General features: G+C 45.8%; 1 protein-coding gene across 2 annotated transcripts in view; it reads right to left on the minus strand.

Moving 5' to 3' along the window:
• Positions 1-16,696, minus strand: part of MAML2 (mastermind like transcriptional coactivator 2) — a 294,181-nt gene that overhangs the window by 19,755 nt on the left and 257,730 nt on the right. For both annotated transcript variants that reach the window (XM_043504180.1, XM_038387379.2), the window contains exon 4: positions 1,629-1,835. In XM_043504180.1, coding sequence (XP_043360115.1) covers positions 1,629-1,835 — 207 coding nt within the window. The remainder of the gene's footprint in view (positions 1-1,628; positions 1,836-16,696) is intronic.

The following is a 16,696-nucleotide window of genomic DNA, read 5'->3' on the forward strand; positions in this document are numbered from 1 at the left end:
AGTATTGCGTGGATGTGCACAACTGATGTAATTAAAGTGGCTTATGATCATCAACGTAACTTAAGTCGACTTAAATCAGTAGACATGGCCTAAGTATCCAAAAGTTTTGGGGTGGGGAAGGGGAGAGAGATTTCTCATTTACACAAAGGCTCATGTACACCACTCTGGCAATGTCCAGGGGCATTAAAGCAGATGTAAATTACAATTTATTTTCCAGATTCTTTACATTGTCAGAATGGTGAAAAGGGGCCTGGATGTAAATGAGAATCAGGCTCTGGATATTTATCTGAAGGTGATCAGAAATCAGAACTATTCTGCCTGAAATCTCACACAAACAGACCTTCTTGTGAGAAATCTGGTTCTTCTGCTTCCAGCGATGGTTATAAACACTGTGAGAACACTCTTTGTTGTGGTATTCAGGCATTTCCATATTCCAGTTTTGGAACCTGTGGTCTGATTAAGATTGATCAGGATCATCTTAAAGAACTGTCCAACTGAACCCTTGTGAAGAACAGAAACCTTTTAGTTCCCATAAAAATCTTGGTCTGCAGCAATTCCTTTAAATTGCAACTGAGATTGTTTTATGTGTGTGTCTATGAACTTGTGTGTATATAACAAGTGCAAAACAAAAACAAACACAAGCTGATCCACAGAGGGATTCACTCTGCAATTATTATTTTAATTTTCCCTTTAACTTTCGTTTACTTTCCTTTTAGCACTTCTCAAGATGCTTGTAGAGCCTGATTCTCCATGGTTCCACCCATTACACAGTAATCGACATCAGTGCAAAGTGGATATAAGGAGCTACCAATCAAACTGGTATGATTTCACATCCACTTTACAATAGTGTCAATGGCTGCAGAAGCTACAGGGTAACGAAGAATTGGGCCCCTAGGATTCAGAACTACAAATAAGGCAGCATGTGCACATCCTGTATCTCATAACATGACAATCCTGCTACACAAAGAGAAACTCTCCGCCTTCCCTCAAATCAAAGGGGAAATATGATAACTGGATGCTAGTATCTAAAGGTGTGTCAACAATATGAAATGGGATTTATACAGCCCATGATCCAGCAAGACACTTAAGCAAGTGCTTAACTTTAAGCACTTGACATTGAACCCAATGCTTCTGATTCCCCTTTGCACTAAAACCACTTTACACCACTCTGCCCATGTAAAGAAGCCTTAAAGTGGGTGTAAACATAATTTATATCACTTTAAAGCCTTTCTACATAGCCAGAGTGGTCACAGTGGCTTCAGTATAAATGAGAATCAGATCCATTGAGGCCACTCACATGCTTAAAATTAAGCATGTGCTTTGCTGGACTGGGGCCATAATCTGGAGTATTAAAATGAAACTGAGCTAAGGGAAATTTAGGCTCAATATCAGGAAAAATCTCCTAATGGTGAGAACAGTTAGACTGTGGAATAGTCTCCCAAAGGAAGTAGTGGAAGCTTCAGCACTTGAATAATTTAAAATAGGCTGAACAGAGTGATCAAGAATATTCTATAGGGAACAAGCGTGAATGTTCAGTGGATGGACAAAGTGATCTAACCGATCTTTTCCATCTATGAATCTGATGAAAATTTATTAAACATAAAATAGGAATTAGAAAGAAAATTTACTGTTTCTGCCAACATCTGCTGCTGTAGAAGGAGCTGCTGCTTTTGCTCCATCATCTGCCTCTGCAACGCCTGTTTCTTTTCCATCAGTTGTTGATTCAACGTTGATTGCTGGGATGAGTTCATGTAACCACTTCCAGTGTTTGGATTTGAGCAAGTACTGGAACTTGGACTGGGGCCTGCACCTTGGCCTATCACAGAGTGTTGATCCTGAAAAAGAAGAAACATCTTAGGAATGAGAAAATGAATAAAATAAAATTAAAAATCATCAAGAAAAGGCAATGACTCATTTTACACACTTAGATTATTAAAGATCAAGTGTGGGACGCTGTTCTTTAAGCTGCAGGACAAGAGACTGACAACAAAGGCTCCGATAAAGAATCAAGCAGAGGAAGTAACTCTAACGCTGTATGGAAAGCTTTGAAAACCTACCATGTGGTTTCAGTGGGAAAACCTGACATTCTAACAGGAGTTTATGGAACCTCAAAGGAAGTAATTGAGCTGTCCTGAGAATTTTACAGGGAACTCCCATAAGAACACATGGCAATTTGTATGATTACATGGCAACAAAGACTGCATCTACTGACACCTAAAATTTGGTTAGGAAAAACAACTATTATATTGAGACTCTCTATTAGAAGTGACAGCTATTTGTAACCTTGAAAGAAAGCAAGAAAGTGGTAACTTGTCACTTCACAGTGCAAAGACTGGTGCCTTTGCATTGGCTCCTTCATGTTCCCCCAGGAACAATCTTGGTGAAAGAAAAGAGTAAAAGCGTTTACAATCTAATGAGACAAGACAGACGCAGGGTGGGGAGAGGGGTCTAATACACAAGCAGAGGGAACAACGTTATGGCAGCAAATGATATGGTAGTTCCACGAATTTTTTTTTTTGGTGGGGATGGGTGAGTTAGGAGGGGATTCTCTAAATGGGAAGAAAGGAGAAGGGAGGGAGAAGAGGGGTCAGAACAGGGGCTGAGAAGGTAAAGGAGGTGTGGAATGAATCTGAAGTGAAGAGACGATGTGTGTGTGTGGGGGGGGGGGTTTGGAGCAAATGGCCAATAAGCACAAGGCAGAGCAAGTCCAATCAACACTGTTGAAGTTCTCTGAATGTTCAGTGGTCCCTGCTCTGGCTGCTTCTGGCCCAATCAGCTGGCTCCTCTCTGTAGTTTTCCACACAAGGCCACATTGGGGTGCGGAGAGGAAGGATAGGGCGACCATCTTTTCAAAAGGCAAAAGCAGGAGCCTGCCCTCTCCATGACCCTGCCCTGGCCCCTCCTCTTCCCCCAAGACTCCACCCCTTGCTCCTCCTCTTTCATCTATATGTATTCTGTTTACTTTCTTGTTACAAACTAGACTAAAAAAAAAAGGTCTTGCTTACAGCAACATCCTTTCTGTTTTTTTCCACCAAATGCATCCGATGAAGTGAGCTGTAGCTCACGAAAGCTTATGCTCTAATCAATTTGTTAGTCTCTAAGGTGCCACAAGTACTCCTTTTCTTTTTGCGAATACAGACTAACACGGCTGCTACTCTGAATCCTTTCTGTTGACTCATTTCACCAGTAGACAGACCTCCACCCTTCCATAAATATAGAAGAAGAGCTACCTCTGTCCCCGTATTATCACACAAAAACCTGGAGAACTCCAATGCCATGTGCACAAAGTTGCGCAGCTATAGATCAGACAGGAGCTACTGGGGCATTAGCTAAAATGATGGGGACATCATTTTCCTGACTTTTAGGCTTAATTATTACAACTCATAGAAATGAAGCCATGCAATCTGAAAAACCTCCAGTTGATACAATATGCAGCAACCTGTCTGCTCCACACCATAAGTGTCCAAGAACACATCTCCCTGGTGATTCACGGTCTGCATGGGCTCCCCCAGTGATTAGAGTCTAACTCCATGATTCTGTCCACTGGATTCTTCTAGCTACTTGAGAGACGACCTCTCCCTCCATGACTATGATCTTCCGCGACAGCTACATTCCACTGGGATAATTATACTTCACCAATGGCAGAGACTCATGAGTGCCAGAGTCAGAACTTTCACAGGTGCCAAAACTAGACTATAAAACTCACTCTCACAAGAGACAGGAATAGTTACCCTGAGAACTACCAGCAAAGTTAATTTCTGTGACTTAGCTTTCCCTCAATAAGTTCTACACACACATACACAGACACACCCACCCACCCAAAACATACATGAAAAACAAACTGTAAATTAATCCAATTACTTCTCCTACCAGCAGGGAAGGAAAAAATACATTGCTGGCCACTGTTAGCAATATTGTTATAGCCATGTTGATCTCAGGATATGGGAGAGTGAGGTAATACCTTTCAATGGACCAGCTTCTGATGGGGAAAGAGAAAAGCTTTCAAGCTCCACAGAGCTCTTTGTGAATCCTGAAAGCTTGTCTCTCTCACCAACAGAAGTTGATCCAACAACAGATCTTACCTCACCCACTTTGTCTCTCTATTGATGGTTATTATTATTTCTAATTTAAAATAATTCTGGGGCATTCAAACAGAGCCATATAAGTAAAGCATTTAACCGTCTAAATATGAAATAAAATCCACAACTTTCTTTTGGAGCCACCTGCAGCCCCCAGGGCAGCATTAAAATTGCACCTCTGAAAATTTAATGGGCTTTTACACAATTCTGTCTTGCACACATTCTTTTCAATTCAGGAAATAATCCAGAATTGCTCAGTCACTGCCACATTCTTCAGCCTGTATGCTAGCTGTGAGACAGAGAGTATTCCTTTCCACAGGCCAGCTTGCCAAGATGTTGTGCAAACTTTGGTACTTCTTAAAATATTTTGAAAGGAAAAATATGTTACAATAAATTGGCTTTGACATCCCTATTTAAACTACACTCTAGCTTAAACCCAACCCACATGTTACATCCATTAATAGAATTCGTCTGTTTTCTCATTGCACAGAAAATGCAGACTTCCTCAATGTATGCTTTCTAAAGTCATGGTAATATATGTATATTTATCCTCCCCCTTTTTCCCCCCATCCATGTAACTGTGTGTTTTATTTTCAGATAAGCTGGACAGTTTCACTTCTCGATATCTAATAAATGATTTTTAACAATCATATTTGGAATAGCAGTTGGCACAAAAAATAGCCATTTGGGAAAAAGACACTGCAAGAGCAGTGTAAATCATGAACTTTGAGCTGTTGTATTTTTCTTTGCGGTCCATGAAATGAGAGTGTTAGTCTGTGAATCTATAATGTGTTATTTGTCCGACTTGCTGGTGTTCCAGAGGAGGCCATGTGATGTGAGCAATTGCCTAATAAATCACACTTGATGCAGAGGATTAGTTGTGCTGCAGACTGACCCTTAAAGAACTGGTGCTATTGGGCCTGATTCTCCTCTCACTTCCACCAATATAAATCAAGAGTTTATAGAGCCGCACCACTGTAAAACAGGTGCACGACAGATCAGATTTTGTCTAACAAGATACGTTTTTTTAAACATACATATACTGTAAGAAATTCTGGCTTTGGTGGATTTACACTGCTGTAATTGAGAGTAGAATTTGGCCCAAAATGTTTTATATCATAAATAACAAATATTTTACTGGAATTGCCTTTCCTTTCTAACTAGACACCAAGTGTACCAGGCAACATTAGACCATTTCATCTTCCAGCATGGAGGATGAAATTGATGTTGGATGGGATTGGGCTGTGGAAGGAACTTCCTGCGGAAATTAGGCAAATCCAAAGTCAGACAGGATTTTAGGAAATGCTGCCAAACCTTCTGTGACAGAACAGGATGTGTTATTATCAAATGGTAAATTCAATTTTCTATTAGGACCTCCATCTTGTATAGGGTAACCATATTTCCGAAAGTGAAAACAGGACACCATGCGGGGCTGGCTCAAGGCCCTCCTACTCCTCCCACATGGGCTCACCTGAGCCACCTGGTGTTATTGCTCGCCTGAGCCCCCACCACACATGGGGCTGCCCCGAGGCCTCTCACTCCAATACGGGGCTGGCCCGAGCCCCCTGGCATTGCCACTCACCCAAGCCCTGCCTCTTGGGGTTGGGGCTGACCACCTGAGTACCGCCGCCCAGCGTCACTGCTTGCCCTATCGTATGTTCCTCCTTGTCCCCTTAGGAAGGCGCACCCCACTTTTTTGGTAAAACTGGGCATTTGTCCCATTTGCTCTTGCCAACTTGGCACGAGCAAACGAGACCAAATGCCCAGCTTGGCAAGAGCAAACAAGACCTAAGCCCAGTTTTGCCAAAAAAAGTCAGGATGTCCGGGACAGGGCTTAAAAAGGGGACTGTCCTGGCCAAAATGGAACATATGGTCACCCTAATCTTGTATAACGCTGAACACCTCTAACCTTGCACAAAGCAAGCTTATGGAATTGCATTCCATATAGCCACCTTGCTGGGGAAAGATGGTGGACACCTTATTGAAGGATCATAATGGAGAAGCCATCAAGAAGGCAATCTAGGGCCATCAGCTTTGAGAGGGTGCTTTGAAGAGTAAAGTGACTGTGGTGAAGAAATTCCTATGCTAAGCCTGTGTTCCATGATTCCCTGTCGCATTGTCCCCAAAGGGGTTAAACTAGAAGCCCAGAGAGCCCACACCCTAGGTGGGACTCTGAGAGAGCACATGAAAAAGACTAGGGGGGCTCAGAGGTCTGAAGCACTGGTTTTGGGGTCGGGGCAACTGGATTGCAGAGTCCCATCTCCCAAAGAAGGGCATCAGACAAGAGATGTGAGCCTGCAAGTGTGTCCTATGGTTCCAGAGCTAGAAACAGTGACTAGACTCTATCCAGACCCAGTTGCCTTTTGAAGCACGTTGGATCCAGCTACTGGGTCCACTCGCAACAGATTGCTGATTACACAGAGGGGCACAGGGCCAAGTTGTAACACCTTCCTCTCCAAAGACACATTTCCATATAGCAAGAATGGCATTCACAACACAGACACCCCTCATCTCCAAACAACCTCCCCTCAAAATGAATGAACAAATAAATGCAAAAAAATTTGTAACAAATCAATGGGTGAAGAATCAGCGACTATGAAGTACACGAGAGACTTTGCTATTGCTATTAAGGGGAAGGGGCTCAGCTACTTTGGTGATTGGCAGCAATATAAAACACTAAGATAAATAGACAGAGAGAAACTGATAATTAGATAATAACTCAAGAAATCCTCCAAGCAGGTCATACTCCCAGGGTTTGGTCATGAAAACCAAGAGGAATTTTAAACACTGTGACAAGGCTATGTCCTTGCCTCCGTGGCTCCCGCGTTTCCTGGCGGATTTCGCTAGTCTCAGAGGCTCACCGTGACCCTGCACGTAACCCTTCTCTCTCTAGAGACAAGGGTCACAGTCTACTGAGCCATTTTCATCATAAGCCAGCGAGGGAGGTGAGGAGAAGTTATCCTTCCTTGCACAGTCTCTGTTGTCTCCCAGTCTCAGTGATTAATCAGGGGGCAAAGGTTGGGGGGGAGTCCAGGCCCACCCTCTACTCCGGGCTCCAGCCCAGGGACCCTAATAGTATTAGCTATGGTAGCTGACCTTTTAGAAACAAGACATGTACAATTCCCTGGGCAACTTCCCCCACAGCAGCCCTCACTTCCTCAAGCTCCACTTCACCCTTATCTCAGGGCCTCCTTCCTTGTGCCTGATATGGTGTGTACTACTCAGCCTCTCCAACAGCACAACTTCCTCCCACAGCTCCTGACATGCACACCCAACTGACTAACTGGGAGGCTTTTAACTAGTTTCAGCCAGCCCCTGATTGGCTTCAGGTGTCCCCATCAACCTAGCCTTCTCCCTGCCTTCTGGAAAGTTCTTAACTGGCCCCAGGTGTTTTAATTGACCTGAAGCAGCTGCCATTTCCCTTATCCTGGTACCAGGGATTTGTTTAGCTAATATATCTATCTCCCACTACTTTTCTATAGCCATCTGGCCTTGCCCCGTCACATATCCCCCCCCCCAGCTCAACACCATAGAGTTGGGCAACTTGGGACGCCAGGCAGTATGCTCATGACAGACCATCAGCGTTGCCATGGTGGCATCCAGCCCTGTGCCATATGTGGAACTGGAATGGTTGGAGGGATAAAAACCACCTGGTGACCCTTGCATTCTTTTCCTTATTCCGCTGCATCCACTGGAGGGGTGTATGGTCCGTTACAAGAGTAAATCGCTGGCCTAAGAGATAATAACGCAGTGTCCCCATAGCCTATTTGACAGCAAGGCATTCTCTCTCGACTACTGCATATTTCTGTTCTCTTGGGAGAAGCTTTCTATTTAGGTAGATGATCGGGTGTTCCTCTTCTCCCACCATTTGCGACAGAACTGCTCCCAACCCCACCTCGGAAGCGTCTGTTTGTAAAATAAATTCCCTGTTAAAGTCCGGGGCTATGAGTACAGGGTCATTAGAGAGGGCCGTCTGAAGGTCTGTAAATGCCCCCTCTGCTACGTCGGTCCACTTTATCATGTCTGGACCTCAGGCCTTCACCAGGTCCATTAGGGGACTTACCCTAGTGGCAAAGTGGGGAATAAAACATCGGTATTAGCCTACCATGCCTAGGAACGCATGGACCTGCTTCTTTCGGGTCAGTCGGGGCCAGTTTTGAATTGCCTCTAGCTTATTTGTTTGGGGCTTCACTATGCCCCTTCCCACAATATATCCCAGGTACCTAGCCTCTGCTAGCCCTATGGCACATTTAGCGGGAGTAGCAGTGAGGCCAGCCCGCCTTAAGATGCGCACTACTGCCTCAACTTTCTCCAAGTGGGTTCCCCAGTCTGGCGTATGGATGATGACATCATCTAGGTATGCAGCTGCATAACTAGTATGGGAGCGCAGCAGCTTATCCATGAGGCGCTGGAATGTGGCTGGGGCCCCATGTAGCCCAAAAGGGAGGACAGTGTACTGGAATAGCCCATCCGGGGTGGAGAATGCTGTCTTTTCTTTAGCTTCTTTGGTCAGAGGAATCTGCCAGTACCCTTTTGTCAGATCCAGTGTAGTCAAGAATCGGGCACTACCCAGTCAGTCAACCAGTTTGTTGATGCGTGGTATGGGGTATGTATCAAATTGGGATATTTCATTCAGTCAGCAAAAGTCATTATAGAATCTCATGGTACCGTCAGGTTTAGGCACTAGAACAATTGGACTGGACCACTGACTGTTAGATTCTTCAATAACCCCTAATTCTAACATTTTCTTTATTTCGGCCTTGATTTCCTCTCTTTTGGCTGCTGGGATTCGGTAGGATCTCAATGTTACCTTAGCTCCGGGGATCGTGCGGATATGGTGATAGGTCTCAGTCATCAGCCCTGGCTTTGTAGAGAACACATCTCGGTTGCGATTAATCATGTCGGCTGCCTTGATCTTTTGGATCGGCGTCAAATCGGATGATATCCTCACTTGCTTGTGTAATTTATCCTCCTGGGGAAGGGTCTCCTGCATGACTAAGCCTGCCTCTCGATCATGCCAAGGTTTTAGAAGATTGATGTGGTAAATTTGCTCCGATTTCCGGCGGCCTGGCTGCCGCACCTTATAGTTCACCTCTCCCACGGCTTTGATTATTTCGTAGGGTCCCTGCCACTGGGCCAACAGTTTACTTTCTGCTGTGGGCACCAGTACCATCACCCGATCCTCTGGTTGGAACTGTCGAAGCTTCGCTTGGTGGTTATAATGGGTTCGTTGGGTCTCCTGTGCTCTCTCCAAGTGTTCCCATAAAATGGGTGTAACTCGGGCTCTCATCTGCAGTACACGCTCAACTATGTTCCTTCCAGGATTTGGCTCCTCTTCCCAGGCTTCTCTGGCTATATCCAATATGCCCCAAGGATGGCGCCCATATAGTAGTTCGAATGGAGAGAAACCCATGGAGGCTTGCTGAACCTCCCGGATGGTGAACATGAGGTAAGGCAATAGGGTATCCCAATCTTTCCCATCCCAGCTCACCACTTTCCTGATCATGGCCTTGAGGGTCCTACTGAACTTTTCCACAAGGCCATCTGTTTGCGGGTGGTATACAGAGGTCCATAGGGCTTCTACATGGAGCAATGAACAGAGAACTTTCATCAACTTGGACATGAAAGGTGTCCCTTGATCAGTCAATATCTCTTTGGGTAGCCCAACCCAGGCAAAGATCTGTACTAGCTCCTTAGCTATTGTCTTGGAAGCTGTGTTGCGCAGGTGAACAGCTTCCGGGTACCGGGTTGCATAGTCCAGTAAAACAAGCACATGTTGGTGGCCCCGAGCTGTCTTCTCTAGGGGCCCTACCAGATCCATGGCTATCCGTTTGAAAGGAACCTCTATTATTGGAAGAAGTATCAAAGGAGCCTGCAAGTGCGGGTGAAGGCTGTGTAACTGACACTCCGGACAAGAGGTGCAGTATCGCCGGACATCTTCATGTACTTCTGGCCAGAAGAACCTCCGCAGGATCCGTGCCTGGGTTTTCTCTACCCCTAGCTGTCCTCCAAACAGGTGACTGTGGGCGAGACTCAATATGGCTTTTTGATGTTTTCGTGGCACCAGAAGTTGTTGTATCTCTTGCTCTTGCATTTGCACCACATGGTACAGGAGAACTTTCTTCACTATAAAGTAAGGTCCGGGACCCCGGACCTTCCCATCCACGGGTATCCCATCGATCTCGGCCACCTCTTTCCTGGCGTTATCATATCTGGGGTCCTCTGCCTGGTCCCACCCAAAAGTCTCTCTCCCGGGACTAACCTGCCCAAGCTCCCAGGGGCCGGCTTTTGCTTGTTCCAATGGCTCGCCGCCATCATGGCTGGGGGCAGCTTCTGGCTCACCTTCTGTGGTGGAAGTTTCTCTGTTGGCTGCTCGCGTCCATCTGCCTACTAGGGAGGTTTTCTGACCCTGGGTCAGGAGCCGGGTTCCCAAGGCCTTCGCGGCCTTCCTCTTTTTTTGTCTTCCGGGTCTTTCAGGGGGCTGAGAACAGATCCTGAGAAATCTCAGCGAACATCGGGGTTGACATTCCCCTGGTGACGAGTCGCTGTCCTCAGGGTCCCCACCTCCCTCCAGCCTCTCCGGGGGGAGTAAATTATCAAACCCTGCATAGTCTCTCCCAATGACTACAGGATATGGGAGTTTAGGAACTACGCCCACGGTCACCTCAATGGGGTTTCCCTGAACCTCTGTCTCCACTGGGATGGTGGGGTAATGGCTCACGGCCCCATGCACGCACGTCACTGCTACACATTTGGCTCGTAGCAGCTGACTACTTTTTACCAGCTTACCCAATATGAGTGTGATAGCACTCCCAGAGTCCACAAGCGCTGTAGTCTCTGCTCCATTTATCCTCACTGGCCTGGTGTAATTATGCAGGGCTAATGCGACCTCCGTGAGGTGGATAAGGGAGCATGGGACCTCCCAATTCCCCAAGTTACATTGCATAGGTTCCTCGGTGCTAGGACACTGTGCTGCTATGTGTCCCCACTCCCCAAATGCATAACATCTATAAATGCTTTTAATCACTCCCCTATCCCAGGGGTTAGGGAGTTTAGTCCCGGGGTTCCCCCCACTCTGGCCAATCCCTTCCTTCTGGGGTCCCCGCTGGTTTTCGGCCCCCCCTTCTTCCACCTAGGACTCCCTGGGGGGCTCGGCTGCCCAACCTTCCAGGGTTGGGGTCAGGTGCTTGCTTCAAAAGGGGCCTTCCTAGGGTAGTTGGGTCAGTTCCCTGGCTGTCATCCGTCTTTCTACTAGTGTGATCATCTCGTCGTACGTGGATGGATCGTTCTGGCCTACCCATTTGCGGAGATCTGGCGGCAGTCCCTGCATGTAATGGTCTATGACCAGGGTCTCCAAAATCTCCTCTAGCCTGCACACCTCGGGCTGTAACCACTTCCGTGCGAGGTGTATGAGGTCGAATACCTGGGAACTCAGGGGTTTGTTCTCCTGATATTTCCACTCATGGAACCTCTGGGCCCTTACTGCTGCCGTTACCCCTGATCGTACTCGGATCTCTGCCTTCAGACAGGCATAGTCAGTGGCATCCGTGGCAGGCAAGTCAAAGTAGGCCTTCTGGGCCTCTCCACACAAAAAAGGGGTGAGGATGTTGGCCCACTGCTCTTGGGGCCACACCCCACGCTGAGCAGTCCTTTCGAATGAGAGGAGATATGCCTCTACGTCATCTCCTGACTTCATCTTTGGCAGACAACCAGTGGCCCTCAAGGTTAGCATTCTGTCGGACCCCCGGGCCTGGGTGGTGAGGATCTTCAGCTCATCCACCACCTCTCTCAAGAGGGCACAATCTTGGGTCGCCTGGCTCATCAATAATTGATTGGTTTCCTGCTGTAGCCACATAGACTCCTGTTGTGCCATTGCCTGAACCCGGGTGGCCTCCTGCTGGGCCGCCATGGCTTGTACCAGAGCTCTTATCACCTCCTCCATTGTGGTACAAAGCAAACAAACAAACCAAAAATCCAAAATCCCACTGCACTTTTTTTTTAAACCTCTTTCTTCCGCCATGCTGTATACGAAATCCCACTGCTCACACCAGTTGTGACAAAGCTCTGTCCTTGCCTCCATGGGTCCCGCATTTCCTGGCGGATTTCGCTAGCCTCAGAGGCTCATAGTGACCCTGCATGTAACCCTTCTCTCTCTAGAGACAAGGGTCACAGTCTACTGAGCCATTTTCATCATAAGCCAGCGAGGGAGGTGAGGAGAAGTTATCCTTCCTTGCACAGTCTCTGTTGTCTCCCAGTCTCAGTGATTAATCAGGGGGCCAAGGTTGGGGGGGAGCCCAGGCCCACCCTCTACTCCGGGCTCCAGCCCAGGGACCCTAATAGTATTAGCTATGGTAGCTGACCTTTTAGAAACAAGACATGTACAATTCCCTGGGCAACTTCCCCCACAGCAACCCTCACTTCCTCAAGCTCCACTTCATCCTTACCTCAGGGCCTCCTTCCTTGTGCCTGATATGGTGTGTACTACTCAGCCTCTCCATCAGCGCAACTTCCTCCCACAGCTCCTGACATGCACACCCAACTGACTAACTGGGAGGCTTTTAACTAGTTTCAGCCAGCCCCTGATTGGCTTCAGGTGTCCCCATCAACCTAGCCTTCTCCCTGCCTTCTGGAAAGTTCTTAATTGGCCCCAGGTGTCTTAATTGACCTGAAGCAGCTGTCATTTCACTTAACCTGGTACCAGGGATTTGTTTAGCCTGGAGCTAATATATCTATCTCCCACTACTTTTCTATAGCCATCTGGCCTTGCCCCGTCACAACACATTTATGTAACCAGAAAATCAAAACATTCAGAGTCAAATTTTCTTTTCCATTCTACTGCTGCTACCTCATTTAAGTCTGGGGGTTGCCGTAGTATAATTGAGGGGGAGAATTTGGCTCCAAACATACACACATAAATGTTAAAACAGACTTTCCTTTGTTTCTTATGGGTACATTAGGTGTAAAATACAACAAAATTGCCAGACGAAGATCTTAATTTAGTTCTACCCACGGCATATTCAATCTCCACCCCGAGGCTCTAAGCACCATTATTTGTTGATATCACCATACGGGTGATATCACCTATAACTCAAAGGCAGCTCCATCATTGTTATGAATATGTGCTAAAAATCACCAAGTGATGCTGACCTGAGACCACATATATTGAGAAGTAAGGAATTCTAACCAGATTTCTACAGCCAGTTACATATCCTTGAAATAGGCGTTAATAATGGAAACACTGACACTTGGAAGAAAACAATTTTTGCTCTCTCATTGGGGATGACCCATGCATAGCTGACTCAGGGGTCAGCTTTATTCCACCCCAGATGGGTTACGCGGTCATCCTTTACTTGTGTAATTAAACTGTTTACGTAATCCTCTCCATATGTTCTATATGTGGCTATATTCATAAATGTACTGCTTAGGTATCTGGAGCCCTGAGTATCACAAGAATTCTCCCTTTGTTCTATATTGGTAAAAGGTGCCTACAATCTGACATAACTTGGGCTTCTGTTCACCAAGCAATACAATATTGAAATATTCTATGTAAAATATTCTATTCTCTTCTGTTTAGGCTTTTATACTGTGCTCACCACTGCAGTAACTGAGCACTTCTACCACAAGGACCCAAAACATTTTACATGTCACTCTCCAGCTTTTCATCTTGCTGCTCCCTTCATCATTCTTTCACATTCATCTTGGCTCCGTGCCTTGTATCATCCTGGTTCCTGTGTTTGGAATTTGCATTCCATCAAGATCCCTCCCTCCCCTTCTTCAAATAGCCTTCTTGAAAACCACTTCTTCCTGGAATTCTTCTTTTCCCTCTTCTCTGGTGACGTGGTTCTCACTGTCCTGATCCACAATGGGTGCTCTGGCCTGGTCCATACTTAAAATGTAGGTTCACATAGCTACATTGGACAGGGGTATGAAAAATCCACACTCCTGACTTATATCACTATGGCGACCTAATCCCGCAGTGCAGATGCAGCTATATCTACAGACGAATGCTTCCATTGACCTAGCTACTGTCGTTCAGAGGAGTGTGGTGGTCCTACACTGATGGGAAAAACCCCTTGCATTGGTGCAGGCTGTGTCTACACTACATGGTTGTGCCACCATAGCCACACTACTGCAGCTATGCCTGTAGTGTGAATATACCTTACAAATCTTGTCTTGCAACCACACTTGGGACTTCCAGAAGCACTTTGCTTGTCTGAAGCACAATGCATCAGGAGCACCTGATGGGGGTAGTGCACCTCTGTATTGCCACCTACTACTGGGGTGGGCTTAATGCCACACTTGAGATTCAAATGCATTTATAGGACATGACAGGACATTCCCCTACATTATAGAAATCTCAGCCTAGCACGTTCATCCAGTAGCAGCAGCTTTAAATGTGCCTTGTATGCATGACACAGATCAATAAGAAATGATAATTATTTACCTGTAAAAACACGTTAAGGGCTTGAGTCTTATTTACACTAAGGCCCCTTCCCACTGCTCTAGCAGTGCAAAGTAGCCTTTATTGTGTCTGTAAATCATAGAATCATAGGACTGATGTAATCAACTTGATATGGCTAGGCAGAGTTGGCCAATGGGAAAAATGCAGCTCATGGAGTTTGCAAGGTAGCCTGTAGCCCTCTACAGGCCAGGTATAAATTTGTGTAACTCCATTGAGATAACTGACATAGGCTTCTGTGCAACTTTGGGCAAATCACTTAGGCCAGCCTTTTCAAACTCAGGTACCTAATGTTAGGTACCTTAATAAGTGCCCTGATTTTCAGTGGTGTTGAGCACCTGCATTTTCCATTGGCGGTAAAGCAGCATATATGATTAGGTACTCAATATTACTGTTGCTCATTTCTATTTTTCCCTTATAGATCCTTCCCCAGAGACCCTGTAGTGACTGGAGCCATCACTGCAGATTAAGGACAGCTGACCATGAATCAAACACTACTCTTGACTGGGCCTGTGGCAATTCTTTGACAGCAACACCGGAGACTGCAGCCTCTCGGCATCTTGCTTCCACGCCCTTCTAAGTGAGTCCTGTGTTGAGCTTGTGAGGTGAGATTAAAGGCTGTGTAGTAATGGAAAGCATTATTTTTTATAGGCTGTGTCACAAAGGGAAGCAGGGAATGTTCCTGATCCATGCTTCAATATTACAGCAATAATGGTTATAGAAACATGATGATAGACAGACAGACACCACAAAGCAAAGAACAAAAGTTGACATTCTGAGCCTCCCCTGCCATACTTCTCTCCCTGTCAGCAGCTTGTCCAGACCCCCTGAAATACCTTTGTAAGTTTTCATTTCTGAACACATAATTCAAAGGCATTTTATGGAAATTTGGTTGGAAAAATGGACACAAAACTTTAACTTTCCCCCACCCCTAAAAGGGTGCTTGAGTTGGTGAATATTATTTTCGGTGGGAGAGAATGAAAATAATGTTTGCTAAACCACAGCTCCCTCAGAGACTTTGCATCCTAACCAAGGAGAGTTGGCATTTGTGACACAATGGGGTTCTAGTTCTTGAAGATTTTCTGTCAAAAGGAGCAGACATTTTTTTCTGCCTTTCTGTGATGCCACAGAGTGGCTCATTTTGTTTTCACAGTGTCAGGCTTGGAGAAACACCTCCAACCTTCCTTCTCCTCTTACATTAGTGCTGGTTTAATGAAACAAATACAGTAAAGTAAAGCTCTTCAGATTTATTCACTACGGTCTGCCCAAGGTCTGACGGTCGGCTGATGAAAACCTCTAGCTCCAGCTCTCTCCAGGGGAAAAGCTGTGTAACTTTTTGTTTGCCTGGCAACTAATTCTGTACATTTTGTTCACTTTTCTGAAGCAGTGGGTCTCAGTTGCCGTAGCCAGCATAGCAGGCTATTCCTGGTGCAGATCAAGGCTTCTACACAGATTTATTTCCCCCTTACTAAGCAGTCAAACTTGCTTGCAAAATATTCCAGGCTACTGTATAACCCCGGAGGCTGTACCCTACAAGCCCTACACAAACGATGAGTCCTTACTCACTAACTTGAACAACCCAAATGTTGGCCTCTCACTCACCCATAAGATGGCACTTTCAACAGCACAATATTTGCTAGCCCCATTCTGAGCCATCAGTTTACTATCAGCCGAAAAGGAATCTGTTGAAGCACCAAGTCCACTTTCTGCAGTCGCTGGGCTTTTCCGGGAGGTCTGACTTCCAAGTACTGACCCAGCCTGACGCTGCTTCCACTGCGATATACAGAGCTCAGTAGAATTTTTCTGACCATTTTTTATGTGTGTGCCCAAATCAGAAGATTTGGGTCAACTGAAACTTTCACAAATTTGTGTCAAATTTACCTAACTGTTTTGGCAACAAACACACAAAAAAATTCATAAATTTTTTGCATTCAGGTTGACCTGAAACTATTTATTTTCAATTTTTTGGTTCAGCCACCAAACTGAAAAATTGGTTATGAGATCATGGCATAAGCAGGAATGGCTGCAGAGACTCTGTGGGTACATCTACACTGCAATTAGACACTCACGACTGGCCAGCTGACTTGGGCTCGCAGGACTAGGGCTAAGGGGCTGTTTAATTGTGGTGTAGACCTTTGGACTTGGGCTGCTCTGGGAT

Source organism: Dermochelys coriacea, chromosome 1, assembly GCF_009764565.3.
Source record: "Dermochelys coriacea isolate rDerCor1 chromosome 1, rDerCor1.pri.v4, whole genome shotgun sequence".
Taxonomy (NCBI): domain Eukaryota; kingdom Metazoa; phylum Chordata; order Testudines; family Dermochelyidae; genus Dermochelys; species Dermochelys coriacea.